The 20,291-nt window shown below is 40.5% G+C and overlaps 2 protein-coding genes across 3 annotated transcripts; both read left to right on the forward strand.

The window, feature by feature from the left end:
* Positions 1-711: 711 nt before the first annotated feature.
* Positions 712-3,901, forward strand: LOC128235476 (vascular cell adhesion protein 1-like; the record flags this gene model as incomplete). The annotated part of the gene is made up of 4 exons (XM_052950293.1): positions 712-766; positions 2,370-2,582; positions 3,181-3,450; positions 3,696-3,901. Coding segments are annotated over exons 2-4 (552 nt in total), but the record flags the coding sequence as incomplete, so codon positions are not given.
* LOC128233478 (uncharacterized) lies at positions 3,867-19,994 on the forward strand. 2 transcript variants are annotated; one of them, XM_052947163.1, is made up of 5 exons: positions 3,867-3,965; positions 4,267-4,401; positions 4,985-5,155; positions 6,547-6,666; positions 19,349-19,994. In XM_052947163.1, the coding sequence occupies exons 1-5, from the start codon at positions 3,914-3,916 to the stop codon at positions 19,498-19,500; spliced, it is 630 nt and encodes a 209-aa protein (XP_052803123.1). In that variant the 5' UTR covers positions 3,867-3,913; the 3' UTR covers positions 19,501-19,994. The 2 variants fall into 2 exon arrangements, with proteins under 2 accessions (XP_052803123.1, XP_052803124.1); XM_052947164.1 differs by lacking the exon at positions 6,547-6,666.
* The last annotated feature ends 297 nt before the right edge of the window (positions 19,995-20,291 follow it).

Consider the following 20,291-nt stretch of genomic DNA (forward strand, 5'->3'; position numbering starts at 1 on the left):
ATCATACCAACATTTTTTATTTATTTGTATCCTTGGAAAAATTACTAAGGGTCTTTCCTAACCACTGGGATATTTACCGTAAACATTTCGTGTTAGTACAAACATTATTCATCTGGATATCTAATGGAGCATTTTATAAGCTCTGAAAATATTTTCCCTACAATGGAAACGTTTCAATCCAGGAAATAAGATATTTGTTTTCTTACAGATCGTCCTATGAAGTACCTTTAGTACGTATTTGCTGCATTTTACACCACATTTGGTAAGGTCGCCACTTACGCCTTATCTGGGCGGTGCCCTGCAATTCAAAGACGGATTTTCGAACAATCTATAATCTGAAAAGTTGTTATATACGATTCGTGGGCAAAATGTGTTCTTTTTTTCTTTCTTTTTTGTTGGTTTTTTCAAACATAAAGCATAAATCAAAGATTAAGACGCCAAAAATATTCAAATTCATTTACTGTTATAAATGTGCTTTATCTTAAATCATATTTTCGGAAAATGATTTACCAGTATTAAAGCTAAGACACATACTTATTACTATCACGAATTAATCGTATATATTGATAAAAATGTTTCATCAAAATATGTATATGATAACTTCACAAGTAGTCTTGACTGTTATCGCTAGTTTCAGTTCGTTCTAATTAGATGTTTTGACTCAATTAAGGTGTTGATATGAGATGCATTAATTTTTTTTTTATTCGCAGTTGTTTGTGGATAGGACTTTTTGTTTTTCTTCTTGCTATATCTGCTCAGACTCAAGGTTTGCACAAATTATTTTTTATATATTTAAGGTACAACAGTATCGGATCTTGTAAAATGTCAGACAGTGGTTTATTTTTGTTTTAAGGGTAACCATTAAGTAGCACTCCTACCGTGCAATAAGAAACGTGTGGATAAATAACAACGATATTCCAATGCACACAAGCTAGTAATTACACTGTAGGTGACAATAGGGCACAAAACAGTACATCATCTATCCTCACTGGAATTCAACTCACAACTTCAACTCAATATAACTCACGCTTCGCTCTCGGTGTGTATACTTTTAGTAACTCGGCTTGTGGGTGAAGCATCTTTTACTTATATATACATGTACTATAATGTTATTAATTAGGTGAGTTCATATTGGCCAAGTTATTTGTCCGAGGTAAGCTGTATTTGTCTGACACGAAAGTATTTTATTGATAAACTATTACGTATGGTTCGACATTTTGGTTAAAAAAACATTCTAATAACTTACCTTAAGTTTATATTTAAAGCCTGTTTATCGCTCATTCATTCATGGTGTCTGTTTTTCTAGACTTGACTTTGCTGATTATGACATGCATCTTTTAGTGGCATTGCACAAACTTATGAATAAAGCGTTGTACAGTCTAAGGAAGCATGTCTTTTCATCTTTATTTTGTAAATCGTTTGCCAAAACGTCAATTTTACACCTTCGTCATCCATTTTATCGGTGTACAAAAACATAATAGTCGTTAAAACCACCAACGGGTTAAATACAACTGTAATAGCAAACCGTATAAAGTGGTAAAAGTATTTAATAGGCTAGTAATTCAAAATATGTTTAAACGAAGCACAACATTTTCAAAACAGTCGGAAAAAACAGAAAACAAAATGGCTACCTTTTAAAATAATTTCCAGCATATTTCTCATATTAGGCGATTTTCGACAGCCAATGAAAATGGTCCATTTCCTAAATCCGATTTTGGCGAGTTTTGTAGCCAATCAAAACCGGGATAACTCATATTGGCTGAGTTTGGTAGATATTGGCCGAGTTTGGTCGATATTGGCCGAGTTTTGGCATATATTGTCTGGTATTGGTACCGCGATTGTCCCCGTATCGCGTCAAATACGTAATAGTTAATTAATAAAATATGATATAATGTAAGAGTTCTTCGACACGGACTTTATCAAATGTTTCTATAAATGATAAAAAAAAATGTGCATTGGTGAGTTTATTAATTTTATAAAAAGCGCCGTTTAAATTTCGTATAAAATCACAACGCATGTGATATAACATTAAAATGATTAACACTTATGTGTTTGTATAGTGCTAAATACATTGAAGGCCGCTATATAAACTGCACAATTTTGAATTACTCATTTAGAACATCATGTCTAAATTATTACACTAGGTGGCCACTAATTAAATATCAAAATTGTTTATGATGATGGCATCATTCATGATATATATGTTTTATGATTAGGTTTATCGGGGAACAATTTACTTTGAATAAAGATATGTAAAAAAAACAAGCGTTAAATTAATGAAACCCGTCGCCTTAACTCACAATAAGTCCGTTCATTCATTGGTATAGATGGGGTTTTTTTCTAATATCTGTTTACCATTCTATATTCAGAAAACGTAAGTGCAAATTTAGGTGACAGCATCACACTGGAGTGTAATGCATCACCAGCAGATGATGTAACATGGGAAACACCGACAGAGAGACGATATGAAATCAAAATCACACTGGCTAATGCTACAAAGGAAGACATGGGCGTGTATGTGTGTTATATCAAAAACACAACAGGGGTGTTCGTAGCTACAACCATCAATTTGGTAGTAGAATGTAAGAACTTTCAGTCTCTAAAATGATTTTTCTTATGAATAACAATGTCATAGTGAAAAATAACTTTGTAAAAGTGTATTTTTTTAATATCAAAACTCTCAAAAAGCCATTCCCTTTCTAATAATTAGTGCATTTCTCGCTCAGTCTAGTTATTTTTTTTCTGGCCGCTCAAAATCAGCGAATTTGTCTAAAATGAACTACTTTTTCGATGGATGTTCCATGGCGGTTACCCAAACATTTAATAGCTAACATAGTTTGATAAATGTCTTGTCTGTCTGTGTTGTTTTTAACGTTGCCTCTCTCGTGTAGTGTTTGTTAGACCTTGGCCTTGTGCCCTTATTCAACCCTTCATCAAATGTGTCATTGCTTCGCTTTTCCCTGCAGTTTCCATTGTAGTACTAATTATTCTTGAACATATACTACTGCTTGAATAAAATATGCACTTCCAGAATGTATTGACATTATTCTACACATGAATTAAAAAAATCATAAATGTATTCAATGTCTTTATCAAAAGCGAAACTGACAAAAAATACTTATAAAATGTATGTCATAAAAAATAGTTGTGTCATTTGTTTTAAAATTTATATTTCTACAGATCCAGCAACTATATTTGAGGTTAGCTTTCTAAAGAACGTAGCAACGCCTGAAGATGATAAAACAATGGTGGCAGTTGTAGACGGATATCCATTTCCTTATACGAGTCTTACTAATCAAAATACTGAGAAGATATGGTTTAACCTAACAGGCACAGGAAACATTACATTTCGAATGAAAAATGTCACGTGTGGTGATTCGGGGAAGTATGAGATAAGAAGTAGTAATTCGTGGGGAGCCGACACAAAGTATGAGACTTTACTTATTGAAGGTACACGAATTTCTGAACAAAACTAAAACACTAGAAAATAAAAAAATAAAATAAAAAAAAATATATTATAAAAATTATAAAATTATATCATTGAAACTGCTCCATACATTAAGTTTTGCTTTTTTCTCTGATATGTTTTTACTAATTTAGTAATTTATTACACATTTATGAATTTAAAGAACTTTACATGTATTATACAATACTAATTGATCTAGCAGGCTCTAAATTAGTTTTTGTACGTGTAGAACCACCTGTGTTCGACCTAGATGAGAGTTCAAATACTAAACAGTTTCCAAGAATTGGAGATTCCATTAACCTTCTAGTCAAAATCGAGGGTTGTCCAAAACCTTTATTTATCTGGAGTCATGGCGTGGAAATGATACCGCATAAGGATACGGCCTTCACAACTACAGCGAACATCTCTGTTAGTAATGCAGATGCATTTGGAGAGTATACCATTGCAATGAGCAATCCCAAAGGCCAGGAACAAGTAACATACAGTTTTATACCGGAAGGTAAGAGAAAGCAGTAGAAGGTATGAATTGTGGCATACACAAATTCAGCAAAACTGAAAAATTTAATCAATCAATTGTAACGGCCAAAAACAAGAGACACCTAATATGATGCCAGTTTTGACAGTCGAAATTGCATTGAAAAAAGATGTTGAAAAAGTTGATTGGTTTAAATTAAAAGGTCGTTTCTGATATGCATACGTGAAACATATGTTGATATCCAATATGTAATATGCTATCGGGATTATACATGAGTAGTAAAATCGATTATTTTTCCAATTTTATGAAATGTTATCTGTTCCAGGACCGCCGGCTCCAGCCCATATAACAGGGGTGACGAATGTTACTCATAACAGTGTTGTTCTTACATTCATTCCCGGGTTTGATTATGACAAGAACCAATCTTTTACGGTGCAAACCAACGGCTCAGATTCATATGGTATAATCTGTATTTCTCTCTGAATCTTATAGACAGGTTTTCCACTTAGCTATTGTAATCTCAAACGTTCACGGTGTTATTGTCATCTTTCTTCCGTGTTTGTTGTATATCTATATAAAGATATCGTGCTTGTGTAATCAAACAGTTCTGCGAGGGGTACTGTTTGAGTTTATTGGCTTATCTACTATTTACCATGGTAGTCATATTATAGGCAGATTTATCAGTGAAATAAAATCGTAAATTCAATGTTTTTAAATTTTAGGCCGTTTTTATGTCCAAATCAAACGCCAGCGCTCACATGACTTGCATACAACTTCAACTACGCCATTTCCGGAATTATGTTACGTTTGCATACCATTTGGCACGTTTTCTGTAAACTTACAATTTACTGTCTTACTGTTTATATTTTTAAAGCATGTAGCAAAAAGAAACGTGACTACGACACTAGTAAAATAAAGCCTTTGATTTTAACTCGGTGAAATATTTTGCAATTTAACACTGAAAAAATATCCTCTGTTTCGGTATAAACTTTGTTAGGGTAATGTGCAAATGTATAAACTGTTTGCTAACAATTTACTTCCAGTTTTAGCAGAGAACATAACGGACAACACCAATGGGAAAGGACGTTCAGATGAAAAACAAGAGTACGTGCTCGGTGCCCTAGACGCAAATACTAAATACACCCTGGAAATAATCTCCTTGAATGAGGATGGAAGATCTCATGCTTCCAACAAAGTGACATTTACCACAATGAGTATGTCATTTTGAATACCAGATTCTGCATTAATTTCAGATTTACATGTAGACCTTTTACGTACTTTGAGAAATTCATTATGTTTCGAACGTAGACACATTGCGTATATATCTCTAATCGAAAATAATATCACTGCGAATCGGTACAAAAAGGGTTTATTTTTGTTTTGATAAACATGTTATGGTCGTTCATGGTAGTTATGAAACATCCTTAATCTATTATGATTATGCTTGCTCGAATTTTAAGACAGTGGTTAGCTTATATGAATCACTCTCAAATTTGTTTTCCTGTTTTCTTGGAGAAACAAGTGCAAAACAATGTTGAACCATATACACCTACTACACTCAAGGGAGTTATACTGACTGCCAATACAAGTTGGAGAAGGGGAAAACATTTTAGTAACGTTTAATTTGCATTGATGACATGTTTAAGGCACGACCCGCCTGGATTACATATGGAAAATATACTGGATATAAATATCTCCAAACGCGACCTAAATTGGAACACGAATCTGAGACATTACAGTGAGCCGGTGAAGTCTTATGAATACCGGCGAGAGCGAAAAACTCAGGTTGATGCAAAAATAAAAAAAGTTATATTTTTATGCATTTTAAGGTTTTATTCATTTGACTACAAAATATAAAAGCATATTATTTGTGTACAGATAAATAAATTATTAGCGATATTTTTGCGCTTATTCAACTGGGAAATGTAGCTGTTAATTGAAAAACTAATGTTATGTAATGGCTATGTTTTAATCTGTACACAAATCATATGCTTTTTTTGTGTTTGATCATTCCGGACAAATAATTTAAACATTAAATGCATTAAAGCTGCACTCTCACAGATTGCACGTTTTGACAACTTTTTTATTTTTTTTATCTTGGAACGAGCCGATTTTTTGCATAAGTGCATGGAAACCAGTTATATAATACTGCTGACAAATAATAAGTTAATATGTGTTTTATGCATTTACTTAAACCGTTAGTAACGGTTTAAGCCATAAACATAAACATTAATTTTCGAACGGAAATATGAACATCTACGATCTGGGATTTTGTCAGCAATCTTATATCATTGGTTTGCAGATATTTACGCAAAAATTTGCCCTTTCCAAGACAAAAAATAAAAAAAGTTGTAAAAACGGTGCAGCTTTAAGATTAAAAACCTCATATATTTTGGCATGAACCCATATTGTGCGCCTTTAACGTTTAGGAGCTTGGACAAGGTTGTGTGTTGATAGTTTTGCTCCAGTTTATCAAATGCTATCGTATTTGTAATAAGATTCTATAAATTGTTGCCTTTCTTTTTTGTTATTGCCCATTACAGTTCTGAATAAAACTATAATTAGTAGTATAAATAAAACTGAAATGCATTGATTTCTATTTCAGTAACTCCTCCAAGTTTTTCCATTGTGTATGGTGTTGTGGGGGCTCTATCAGCACTATTTGTTATGTTTCTTTTGGTAGCTGGTTCGCGATTCTGCAGAAAACAGGCATCAGACATATCGGGTATGCTTATGTGTTTTAGTATAGATATTAACGTACAATAATACAATACGTATTACAATGACACGCCCAGTAGTCGAAACTTCAAAATTAATCAATATTGGGACGCACAAGGCAGACACTCAACGAACTAGAGACACAAACGTATTAACACCACATACACAAGTCCAGTTTTGGAAAGTTTTATTAGAATCGAGCCATGTTGGATAGAAGTGTTTTGATGAGATGATTTCTGTATCTAGTTACTTCATCAGTTTACAATAATTGTTTTACTTTCTTCTTCTTTGTCCTTAAGTTGATGTTACTATTCAGAGTGTTTCTTACATTTTATTTGTGTTCATTAATATAACCTTTTTTCGTGTTAACACTGTGTTGATATAAGTGTCTAAGCTAGTTAAGAGCGCCAGTGAGATCCAGCACTGTGTTGATATATAGTGAGACAAGTGTCTAAGCTAGTTAACAGCGTCAGTGAGATCCAGCACTGTGTTGATATATAGTGAGACAAGGGTCTAAGCTAGTTAAGAGCGCCAGTGAGATCCAGCACTGTGTTGACATATAGTGAGACAAGTGTCTAAGCTAGTTAACAGCGTCAGTGAGATCCAGCACTATGTTGACATATAGTGATATAAGTGTCTAAGCTAGTTAAGAGCGCCAGTGAGATCCAGCACTGTGTTGACATATAGTGAGACAAGTGTCTGAGCTAGTTAACAGCGTCAGTGAGATCCAGCACTATGTTGACATATAGTGATATAAGTGTCTAAGCTAGTTAAGAGCACCAGTGAGATCCAGCACTGTGTTGACATATAGAGAGACAAGTGTCTAAGCTAGTTAACAGCGTCAGTGAGATCCAGCACTATATTGACATATAGTGATATAAGTGTCTAAGCTAGTTAAGAGCGCCAGTGAGATCCAGCACTATGTTGACATATAGTGATATAAGTGTCTAAGCTAGTTAAGAGCGCCAGTGAGATCCAGCACTGTGTTGACATATAGTGAGACAAGTGTCTAAGCTAGTGAACAGCGTCAGTGAGATCCAGCACTGTGTTGACATATAGTGAGACAAGAGTCTAAGCTAGTTAAGAGCGCCAGTGAGATCCAGCACTGTGTTGACATTTAGTAAGACAAGAGTCTAAGGTAGTAAAGAGCGCCAGTGATCCAGCACTATGTTGACATATAGTGATATAAGTGTCTAAGCTAGTTAAGAGCGATAGTGAGATCCAGCACTGTGTTGACATATAGTGAGACAAGTGTCTAAGCTAGTTAAGAGCGCCAGTGAGCTCCAACACTGTGTTGACATATGGTGTGACAAGTGTCTAAGCTAGTTAAGAGCGACAGTGAGCTCCAGCACTGTGTTGACATATGGTGAGACAAGTGTCTAAGCTAGTTAAGAGCGACAGTGAGATCCAGCACTGTGTTGACATATGATGAGACAAGTGTCTAAGCTAGTTTACAGCGTCAGTCAGCTCCAATACTGTGTTGACGTATGGTGAGAGCGCCAGTGAGCTCCAACTCTGTGTTGACATATGGTGAGACAAGTGTCTAAGCTAGATATGAACGACAGTGAGATCCAGCACTGTGTTGACATATAGTGTGACAAGTGTCTAAGCTAGTTAAGAGCGACAGTGAGAATCCAGCACTGTGTTGACATATGGTGTGACAAGTGTCTAAGCTAGTTAAGAGCGCCAGTGAGATCCAGCACTGTGTTGACATATGGTGAGACAAGTGTCTAAGCTAGTTAACAGCGTCAGTCAGCTCCAATACTGTATTGGCGTATGGTGAGAGCGCCAGTGAGCTCCAACTCTGTGTTGACATATGGTGAGACAAGTGTCTAAGCTAGTTATGAGCGACAGTGAGCTCCAACACTGTGTTGACATATGGTGAGACAAGTGTCTAAGCTAGTTAAGAGCGACAGTGAGCTCCAACACTGTGTTGACATATGGTGAGACAAGTGTCTAAGCTAGTTAAGAGGGACAGTGAGCTCCAAAACTTTGTTGACATATGGTGAGACAAGTGTCTAAGCTAGTTAAGAGCGCCAGTGAGCTCCAGCAATGTGTGTTAAGAGCGCCAGTGAGCTCCAGCACTGTGTTGACATATGGTGAGACAAGTGTCTAAGCTATATAAGAGCGCCAGTGAGCTCCAGCACTGTGTTGACATATGGTGAGACAAGTGTCTAAGCTAGTTAAGAGCGCCAGTGAGCTCCAACACTGTGTTGACATATGGTGAGACAAGTGTCTAAGCTAGTTAAGAGCGCCAGTGAGCTCCAACACTGTGTTGACATGTGGTGTGACAAGTGTCTAAGCTAGTTAAGAGCGCCAGTGAGCTCCAGCACTGTGTTGACATATGATGTGACAAGTGTCTAAGATAGTTAAGAGCACCAGTGAGCTCCAACACTGTGTTGACATATGGTGTGACAAGTGCCTTAGCTAGTTAAGAGCGCCAGTGAGCTCCAACACTGTGTTGACATATGGTGATAAAAGTGTCTAAGCTAGTTAAGAGCACCAGTGAGCTCGAACACTGTGTTGACATATGGTGTGACAAGTGCCTTAGCTGGCTAAGAGCGCCAGTGAGCTCCAACACTGTGTTGACATATGGTGAGACAAGTGTCTAAGCTAGTTAAGAGCGCCAGTGAGATCCAACACTGTGTTGACATATGGTGAGACAAGTGTCTAAGCTAGTTAAGAGCGACAGTGAGATCCAGCACTGTGTTGACATATGGTGAGACAAGTGTCTAAGCTAGTTAAGAGCGCCAGTGAGCTCCAGCACTGTGTTGATATATGGTGAGACAAGTGTCTAAGCTAGTTAAGAGCGCCAGTGAGCTCCAACACTGTGTTGACATATGGTGTGACAAGTGTCTAAGCTAGTTAAGAGCGCCAGTGAGATCCAGCACTGTGTTGACATATGGTGAGACAAGTGTCTAAGCTAGTTAAGAGCGACAGTGAGATCCAGCAATGTGTTGACATATGATGAGACAAGTGTCTAAGCTAGTTTACAGCGTCAGTCAGCTCCAATACTGTGTTGACGTATGGTGAGAGCGCCAGTGAGCTCCAACTCTGTGTTGACATATGGTGAGACAAGTGTCTAAGCTAGATATGAGCGACAGTGAGATCCAGCACTGTGTTGACATATAGTGTGACAAGTGTCTAAGCTAGTTAAGAGCGACAGTGAGAATCCAGCACTGTGATGACATATGGTTTGACAAGTGTCTAAGCTAGTTAAGAGCGCCAGTGAGATCCAGCACTGTGTTGACATATGGTGAGAAAAGTGTCTAAGCTAGTTAACAGCGTCAGTCAGCTCCAATACTGTATTGGCGTATGGTGAGAGCGCCAGTGAGCTCCAACTCTGTGTTGACATATGGTGAGACAAGTGTCTAAGCTAGTTATGAGCGACAGTGAGCTCCAACACTGTGTTGACATATGGTGAGACAAGTGTCTAAGCTAGTTAAGAGCGACAGTAAGCTCCAACACCGTGTTGACATATGGTGAGACAAGTGTCTAAGCTAGTTAAGAGCGCCAGTGAGCTCCAACACTGTGTTGACATATGGTGAGACAAGTGTCTACGCTAGTTAAGAGCGCCAGTGAGATCCAGCAATGTGTGTTAAGAGCGCCAGTGAGCTCCAGCACTGTGTTGACATATGGTGAGACAAGTGTCTAAGCTAGTTAAGAGCGCCAGTGAGCTCCAGCACTGTGTTGACATATGGTGAGACAAGTGTCTAAGCTAGTTAAGAGCGCCAGTGAGCTCCAACACTGTGTTGACATATGGTGTGACAAGTGTCTAAGCTAGTTAAGAGCGCCAGTGAGCTCCAGCACTGTGTTGACATATGGTGTGACAAGTGTCTAAGCTAGTTAAAAGCACCAGTGAGCTCCAACACTGTGTTGACATATGGTGTGACAAGTGCCTTAGCTAGTTAAGAGCGCCAGTGAGCTCCAACACTGTGTTGACATATGGTGATGTAAGTGTCTAAGCTAGTTAAGAGGACCAGTGAGCTCGAACACTGTGTTGACATATGGTGTGACAAGTGCCTTAGCTGGCTAAGAGCGCCAGTGAGCTCCAACACTGTGTTGACATATGGTGAGACAAGTGTCTAAGCTAGTTAAGAGCGCCAGTGAGATCCAACACTGTGTTGACATATGGTGAGACAAGTGTCTAAGCTAGTTAAGAGCGACAGTGAGATCCAGCACTGTGTTGACATATAGTGAGACAAGAGTGTAAGCTAGTTAAGAGCGCCAGTGAGCTTCAGCACTGTGTTGACATACGGTGAGACAAGAGTCTAAGCTAGTTAAGAGCGCCAGTGAGCTCCAGCACTGTGTTGACATGGTTAGACAAGAGTGTAAGCTAGATAACAGCGCCAGTAAGCTCCAGCACTGCATAATATAGCTGACATATGGTGCGACAAGTGTCTAAGCCAGTTAAGGGCGCCAGTGAGCTCCAGCACTTTGTTGACATATGGTGTGACAAGTGTCTAAGCTAGTTAAGAGGGCCAGTGAGCTCCAGCAATGTGTGTTAAGAGCGCCAGTGAGCTCCAGCACTGTGTTGACATATTGTGAGACAAGTGTCTAAGCTAGTTAAGAGCGCCAGTGAGCTCCAGCACTGTGTTGACATATGGTGAGACCAGTGTCTAAGCTAGTTAAGAGCGCCAGTGAGCTCCAGCACTGTGTTGACATATGGTGAGACAAGTGTCTAAGCTAGTTAAGAGCTCCAGTGAGTTCCAGCACTGTGTTGACATATGGTGAGACAAGTGACTAAGCTAGTTAAGAGCGCCAGTGAGCTTCAACACTGTGTTGACATATGGTGTGACAAGTGTCTAAGCTAGTTAAGAGCGCCAGTGAGCTCCAGCACTGTGTTGACATATGGTGTGACAAGTGCCTTAGCTAGTTAAGAGCGCCAGTGAGCTCCAACACTGTGTTGACATATGGTGATATAAGTGTCTAAGCTAGTTAAGAGCACCAGTGAGCTCGAACACTGTGTTGACATATGGTGTGACAAGAGCCTTAGCTGGCTAAGAGCACCAGTGAGCTCCAACACTGTGTTGACATATGGTGAGACAAGTGTCTAAGCTAGTTAAGAGCGCCAGTGAGATCCAACACTGTGTTGACATACGGTGAGACAAGTGTCTAAGCTAGTTAAGAGCGCCAGTGAGATCCAGCACTGTGTTGACATATGGTGAGACAAGTGTCTAAGCTAGTTAAGAGCGCCAGTGAGCTCCAGCACTGTGTTGATATATGATGAGACAAGTGTCTAAGCTAGTTAAAAGCGCCAGTGAACACCAACACTCTGTTGACATATGGTGAGACAAGTGTCTAAGCTAGTTAAGAGCGCCAGTGAGCTCCAACACTGTGTTGACATATGGTAAGACAAGTGTCTAAGCTAGTTAAGAGCGCCAGTGAGCTCCAACATTGTGTTGACATATGGTGAGACAAGTGTCCTAGCTAGTTAAGAGCGCCAGTGAGCTCCAACACTGTGTTGACATACGGTGAGACAAGTGTCTAAGCTAGTTAAAAGCGCCAGTGAGATCCAACACTGTGTTGACATACGGTGAGACAAGAGCCTAAGCTAGTTAAGAGCACCAGTGAGATCCAGCACTGTGTTGACATACGGTGGGACAAGAGCCTAAGCTAGTTAAGAGCGCCAGTGAGCTCCAGCACTGTGTTGACATACGGTGAGACAAGAGTGTAAGCTAGTTAAGAGCGCCAGTGAGCTCCAGCACTGTGTTGACATACGGTGAGACAAGAGTCTAAGCTAGTTAAGAGCGCCAGTGAGCTCCAACACTGTGTTGACATATGGTGAGACAAGAGTCTAAGCTAGTTAAGAGCGCCAGTGAGCTCCAGCACTGCGTTGACATACGGTGAGACAAGAGTCTAAGCTAGTTAAGAGCGCCAGTGAGCTCCAACACTGTGTTGACATACGGTGAGACAAGAGTGTAAGCTAGTTAAGAGCGCCAGTGAGCTTCAGCACTGTGTTGACATACGGTGAGACAGGAGTCTAAGCTAGTTAAGAGCGCCAGTGAGCTCCAGCACTGTGTTGACATGGTGAGACAAGAGTGTAAGCTAGATAACAGCGCCAGTAAGCTCCAGCACTGCATAATATTGCTGACATATGGTGCGACAAGTGTCTAAGCTAGTTAAGGGCGCCAGTGAGCTCCAGCACTTTGTTGACATATGGTGTGACAAGTGTCTAAGCTAGTTAAGAGCGCCAGTGAGCTCCAGCAATGTGTGTTAAGAGCGCCAGTGAGCTCCAGCACTGTGATGACATATGGTGAGACAAGTGTCTAAGCTAGTTAAGGGCGCCAGTGAGCTCCAGCACTGTGTTGACATATGGTGAGACAAGTGTCTAAGCTAGTTAAGAGCGCCAGTGAGCTCCAGCACTGTGTTGACATATGGTGAGACAAGTGTCTAAGCTAGTTAAGAGCGCCAGTGAGCTCCAGCACTGTGTTGATATATGGTGAGACAAGTGTCTAAGCTAGTTGAGAGCGCCAGTGAGCTCCAACACTGTGTTGACATATGGTGAGACAAGTGTCTAAGCTAGTTAAGAGCGCCAGTGAGCTCCAACACTGTGTTGACATATGGTGAGACAAGTGTCTAAGCTAGTTAAGAGCGCCAGTGAGCTCCAACACTGTGTTGACATATGGTGAGACAAGTGTCTAAGCTAGTTAAGAGCGCCAGTGAGTTCCAACACTGTGTTGACATACGGTGAGACAAGTGTCTAAGCTAGTTAAGAGCGCCAGTGAGATCCAACACTGTGTTGACATACGGTGAGACAAGAGCCTAAGCTAGTTAAGAGCACCAGTGAGATCCAGCACTGTGTTGACATACGGTGAGACAAGAGCCTAAGCTAGTTAAGAGCGCCAGTGAGCTCCAGCACTGTGTTGACATACGGTGAGACAAGAGTGTAAGCTAGTTAAGAGCGCCAGTGAGCTCCAGCACTGTGTTGACATACGGTGAGACAAGAGTCTAAGCTAGTTAAGAGCGCCAGTGAGCTCCAACACTGTGTTGACATATGGTGAGACAAGAGTCTAAGCTAGTTAAGAGCGCCAGTGAGCTCCAGCACTGCGTTGACATACGGTGAGACAAGAGTCTAAGCTAGTTAAGAGCGCCAGTGAGCTCCAACACTGTGTTGACATACGGTGAGACAAGAGTGTAAGCTAGTTAAGAGCGCCAGTGAGCTTCAGCACTGTGTTGACATACGGTGAGACAAGAGTCTAAGCTAGTTAAGAGCGCCAGTGAGCTCCAGCACTGTGTTGACATGGTGAGACAAGAGTGTAAGCTAGATAACAGCGCCAGTAAGCTCCAGCACTGCATAATATTGCTGACATATGGTGCGACAAGTGTCTAAGCTAGTTAAGGGCGCCAGTGAGCTCCAGCACTTTGTTGACATATGTTGTGACAAGTGTCTAATCTAGTTAAGAGCGTCAGTGAGCTCCAGCAATGTGTGTTAAGAGCGCCAGTGAGCTCCAGCACTGTGTTGACATATGGTGAGACAAGTGTCTAAGCTAGTTAAGAGCGCCAGTGAGCTCAAGCACTGTGTTGACATATGGTGAGACAAGTGTCTAAGCTAGTTAAGAGCGCCAGTGAGCTCCAGCACTGTGTTGACATATGGTGAGACAAGTGTCTAAGCTAGTTAAGAGCTCCAGTGAGCTCCAACACTGTGTTGACATATGGTGAGACAAGTGTCTAAGCTAGTTAAGAGCGCCAGTGAGTTCCAGCACTGTGTTGACATATGGTGAGACAAGTGACTAAGCTAGTTAAGAGCGCCAGTGAGCTTCAACACTTTGTTGACATATGGTGAGACAAGTGTCTACGCTAGTTAAGAGCGACAGTAGGACCCAACACTGTGTTAACGTACGGTGTGATAAGTGTCTAAGCAAGTTAAAAGCGACAGTGAGCTCCAGCACTGTGTTGACATATGGTGAGACAAGTGTCTAAGCTAGTTAAGAGCGCCAGTGAGCTCCAACACTGTGTTGACATATGGTGAGACAAGTGTCTAAGCTAGTTAAGAGCGCCAGTGAGTTCCAACACTGTGTTGACATACGGTGAGACAAGTGTCTAAGCTAGTTAAGAGCGCCAGTGAGATCCAACACTGTGTTGACATACGGTGAGACAAGAGCCTAAGCTAGTTAAGAGCACCAGTGAGATCCAGCACTGTGTTGACATACGGTGAGACAAGAGCCTAAGCTAGTTAAGAGCGCCAGTGAGCTCCAGCACTGTGTTGACATACGGTGAGACAAGAGTGTAAGCTAGTTAAGAGCGCCAGTGAGCTCCAGCACTGTGTTGACATACGGTGAGACAAGAGTCTAAGCTAGTTAAGAGCGCCAGTGAGCTCCAACACTGTGTTGACATATGGTGAGACAAGAGTCTAAGCTAGTTAAGAGCGCCAGTGAGCTCCAGCACTGCGTTGACATACGGTGAGACAAGAGTCTAAGCTAGTTAAGAGCGCCAGTGAGCTCCAACACTGTGTTGACATACGGTGAGACAAGAGTGTAAGCTAGTTAAGAGCGCCAGTGAGCTTCAGCACTGTGTTGACATACGGTGAGACAAGAGTCTAAGCTAGTTAAGAGCGCCAGTGAGCTCCAGCACTGTGTTGACATGGTGAGACAAGAGTGTAAGCTAGATAACAGCGCCAGTAAGCTCCAGCACTGCATAATATTGCTGACATATGGTGCGACAAGTGTCTAAGCTAGTTAAGGGCGCCAGTGAGCTCCAGCACTTTGTTGACATATGTTGTGACAAGTGTCTAAGCTAGTTAAGAGCGTCAGTGAGCTCCAGCAATGTGTGTTAAGAGCGCCAGTGAGCTCCAGCACTGTGTTGACATATGGTGAGACAAGTGTCTAAGCTAGTTAAGAGCGCCAGTGAGCTCAAGCACTGTGTTGACATATGGTGAGACAAGTGTCTAAGCTAGTTAAGAGCGCCAGTGAGCTCCAGCACTGTGTTGACATATGGTGAGACAAGTGTCTAAGCTAGTTAAGAGCTCCAGTGAGCTCCAACACTGTGTTGACATATGGTTTGACAAGTGTCTAAGCTAGTTAAGAGCGCCAGTGAGTTCCAGCACTGTGTTGACATATGGTGAGACAAGTGACTAAGCTAGTTAAGAGCGCCAGTGAGCTTCAACACTTTGTTGACATATGGTGAGACAAGTGTCTAAGCTAGTTAAGAGCGGCAGTAGGACCCAACACTGTGTTAACGTACGGTGTGATAAGTGTCTAAGCAAGTTAAAAGCGACAGTGAGCTCCAACACTGTGTTGACATATGGTGAGACAAGTGTCTAAGCTAGTTAAGAGCGCCAGTGAGCTCCCTTTTTGTTGACCGTTTCAAGATATTCCATAGGTATTTGTTAACAAATATATTGATGCATGTGTGTCTGTCTGTTATGTATATAGTGTGACCACATCTAAGTGTTGGAACTTAACCTTGTGTCGTTATCCTGGATATTCGTAGTGGTATGTCTACTGGGCTTGTTTCTGCAGTTGACATTGTTGTCCTGGATCTTCATTGTGGTATGTCTACTGGGCTTGTTTCTGCAGTTGACATTGTTGTCCTTGATCTTCGTAGTGGTATGTCTACATGGCTTGTTTCTGCAGTTGACAATGTTGTCCTGAACCTTCGTAGTGGTATGTCTAATGGGCTTGTTTCTGCAGTTGACATTGTTATCCTGGATCTTCGCAGTGGTATGTCTACTGGGCTTGTTTCTGCAGTTGACATTGTTATCCTGGACCTTCGTAGTGGTATGTCTACTGGGCTTGTTTCTGCAGTTGACATTGTTATCCTGGACCTTCGTAGTGGTATGTCTCCTGGGCTTGTTTCTGCAGTTGAAATTGTTGTCCTGGACCTTCGTAGCGGTATGTCTACTGGGCTTGTTTCTGCAGTTGACATTGTTATCCTGGACCTTCGTAGTGGTATTTCTACTGGGCTTGTTTCTGCAGTTGACATTGTTGTCCTGGACCTTCGTAGTGGTATGTCTACTGGGCTTGTTTCTGCAGTTGACATTGTCCTGGATCTTCGTAGTAGTATGTCTACTGGGCTTGTTTCTGCAGTTGACATTGTTGTCCTGGATCTTCGTAGTGGTATGTCTACTGGGCTTGTTTCTGCAGTTGACATTGTTGTCCTTGATCTTCGTAGTGGTATGTCTACTGGGCTTGTTTCTGCAGTTGACATTGTTGTCCTTGATCTTCGTAGTGGTATGTCTACTGGGCTTGTTTCTGCAGTTGACATTGTTGTCCTTGATCTTCGCAGTAGTATGTCTACTGGGCTTGTTTCTGCAGTTGACATTGTTGTCCTGGATCTTCGTAGTGGTATGTCTACTGGGCTTGTTTCTGCAGTTGACATTGTTGTCCTTGATCTTCGTAGTGGTATGTCTACTGGGCTTGTTTCTGCAGTTGACATTGTTGTCCTTGATCTTCGTAGTGGTATGTCTACTGGGCTTGTTTCTGCAGTTGACATTGTCCTGGATCTTCGTAGTGGTATGTCTACTTGGCTTGTTTCTGCAGTTGACACTGTTGTCCTGGATCTTCGTAGTGGTATGTCTACTGGGCTTGTTTCTGCAGTTGACACTGTTGTCCTGGATCTTCGTAGTGGTATGTTTACTGGGCTTGTTTCTGCAGTTGACATTGTTATCCTGGATCTTCGCAGTTGTATGTCTACTGGGCTTGTTTCTGCAGTTGACATTGTTATCCTGGACCTTCGCAGTGGTATGTCTCCTGGGCTTGTTTCTGCAGTTGAAATTGTTGTCCTGGACCTTCGTAGTGGTATGTCTACTGGGCTTGTTTCTGCAGTTGACATTGTTGTCCTTGATCTTCGTAGTGGTATGTCTACATGGCTTGTTTCTGCAGTTGACAATGTTGTCCTGAACCTTCGTAGTGGTATGTCTAATGGGCTTGTTTCTGCAGTTGACATTGTTATCCTGGATCTTCGCAGTGGTATGTCTACTGGGCTTGTTTCTGCAGTTGACATTGTTATCCTGGACCTTCGTAGTGGTATGTCTAATGGGCTTGTTTCTGCAGTTGACATTGTTGTCCTGGATCTTCGTAGTGGTATGTCTCCTGGGCTTGTTTCTGCAGTTGACATTGTTATCCTGGATCTTCGTAGTGGTATGTCTAATGGGCTTGTTTCTGCAGTTGACATTGTTGTCCTGGATCTTCGTAGTGGTATGTCTACTGGGCTTGTTTCTGCAGTTGACATTGTTGTCCTGGACCTTCGTAGTGGTATGTCTACTGGGCTTGTTTCTGCAGTTGACATTGTTGTTCTGGATCTTCGTAGTGGTATGTCTACTGGGCTTGTTTCTGCAGTTGACATTGTTGTCCTGGATCTTCGTAGTGGTATGTCTACTGGGCTTGTTTCTGCAGTTGACATTGTTGTCCTTGATCTTCGCAGTGGTATGTCTACTGGGCTTGTTTCTGTAGTTGACATTGTTATCCTGGATCTTCGTAGTGGTATGTCTAATGGGCTTGTTTCTGCAGTTGACATTGTTGTCCTTGATCTTCGCAGTGGTATGTCTACTGGGCTTGTTTCTGTAGTTGACATTGTTGTCCTTGATCTTCGCAGTGGTATGTCTACTGTGCTTGTTTCTGCAGTTGACATTGTTATCCTGGACCTTCGCAGTGGTATGTCTACTGGGCTTGTTTCTGTAGTTGACATTGTTATCCTGGATCTTCGTAGTGGTATGTCTACTGGGCTTGTTTCTGCAGTTGACATTGTTGTCCTTGATCTTCGCAGTGGTATGTCTACTGGGCTTGTTTCTGTAGTTGACATTGTTATCCTGGATCTTCGTAGTGGTATGTCTACTGGGCTTGTTTCTGCAGTTGACATTGTTGTCCTTGATCTTCGCAGTGGTATGTCTACTGGGCTTGTTTCTGCAGTTGACATTGTTATCCTGGATCTTCGTAGTGGTATGTCTACTGGGCTTGTTTCTGCAGTTGACATTGTTGTCCTTGATCTTCGCAGTGGTATGTCTACTGGGCTTGTTTCTGCAGTTGACATTGTTGTCCTGGATCTTCGTAGTGGTATGTCTACTGGGCTTGTTTCTGCAGTTGACATTGTTGTTTTGTTATATCATACCAAGAATCGTTCGTTTTTAAAGAGTATCATGATTTAAACCTTTGAATTTAACCTTAAAATTGTTTACGCATATAAACCGAGATCGGGTTTAATATATTTCAGCAAAATTGGTTGGAATTTAAATGACAGCTATTGTGTTATTAGCAGCTTGCATTTGGTTCTACAGTATGTTAAATGGTTTTAAATAAAAGTATCATGAAGAGTTTAACTGCAGTTCACAAATAAGTCTGTTTTGATGAGAAGTTGAAAATGGAATATTTGTTTGTTGACGCGCGTATATGTCATGTTTTTGTGTGTTTTGTTTTCAATAAGTCTAATAATGCCCACGTCATGAGTATGAATTAAATATTTGTATCGGGTAAATGTGAAAAACAAGTCCGAATATTTACAAAAATGACTTTTAAGTATTATATGATATTTCTACTAAGAAATACGATTTTCTCTACTGGTTGCGGACGCATGGATTCCGAAATGGTTTTGCAATTCGGATGCGTAACACGGACGCGGACTACGTGACCTTAGGCTTTATTCCTTGTGTTTCACCTAATATGTTATATTAATATTTTAATACCATAGTCAATATTTCGGTATAACGGCTTATACCAGTAGTTTCCACTCATGTGTTTGCCTTTTGCTTACAGAGCACCCTCCTCCACCTTCCTACGGTTCTACGGTAACCAATGACAATGTTTGTGGTCCACCTTCAAGATATTTCACATCCTTTCAACCATGGTCCTCCTCAGACAATGTGCCCGGTCGTTCGGCTGACAGCGTGCCTGGACAGAAAATCTGAGATTGAGCTTATCTGAATTTCAAAGTGATTTTCTCTTTGACTGACTCAAACTTGCATTTTAATGACTTATAAATCTTCATTAAACGTTTAAGAGTAACATAATTAGAACTGTTATCTATCTTAAATAATGTTGATTTTGAACAAAGTATACCAATTATCTATCAAACCTAACTAGCATTGATCGGGAAACCAGTTTCAAATGTAGCGCAAGTAGCTGCAGTATTGTCACGTAATAGCATTTAAGGTATTTAAGTTTTGCAAGGTACGCATGCGCAGACTTCTTTTTGATATTCCAATCACGTCATTAACGTACGTTGACGACATCAACCAGAATATATTTTTATGCACGATATAAGTCTCAGGCAATACTTCCATTTTGCAAGGATAACGTTATTATCAAAAGTTGCAATTTGACAATCTATGACAAGATTCACAGATATCGTGTTGGCAACAACTTTACTAAATTTAGTCGTTCTATTCATTCGTGTAAATAAACGCCAGCTAGTACTCATTTGTACAGAATTTCGTAAATCCAATCATTTAATTCTTTATTATTAATTACGCTTTTCGAGTAAATGAAACAAATGTTTTCATAGTTTCAACTATCTTTAAACAATACCTTATATTTTCATTTGAAATTATCGAGTTTCCATTATAACAATATTTTGGTCCTAATAAAAATACAAGTATTCTAATAGAAGTAGCATTTCTTTTCAAATTGTGTTCGAACTAAGTTATCTTATCCTATCATTATTAACACACACCAACAGTTATATATTCTTATTTGAGTA

Source organism: Mya arenaria, chromosome 5 (genome assembly GCF_026914265.1).
Source record: "Mya arenaria isolate MELC-2E11 chromosome 5, ASM2691426v1".
In the NCBI taxonomy this organism is placed as follows: domain Eukaryota; kingdom Metazoa; phylum Mollusca; class Bivalvia; order Myida; family Myidae; genus Mya; species Mya arenaria.

Coding starts and splice junctions, on each gene's coding strand:
- LOC128233478 (XM_052947163.1), top strand. CDS start 3,914: ATGAGCAATCCCAAAGGCCAGGAACAAGTAACATACAGTTTTATACCG. Junction 3,966..4,266: donor ATACAGTTTTATACCGGAAG/GTAAGAGAAAGC, acceptor TATCTGTTCCAG/GACCGCCGGCTCCAGCCCAT. Junction 5,156..6,546: donor AGTGACATTTACCACAATGA/GTATGTCATTTT, acceptor TTTCTATTTCAG/TAACTCCTCCAAGTTTTTCC.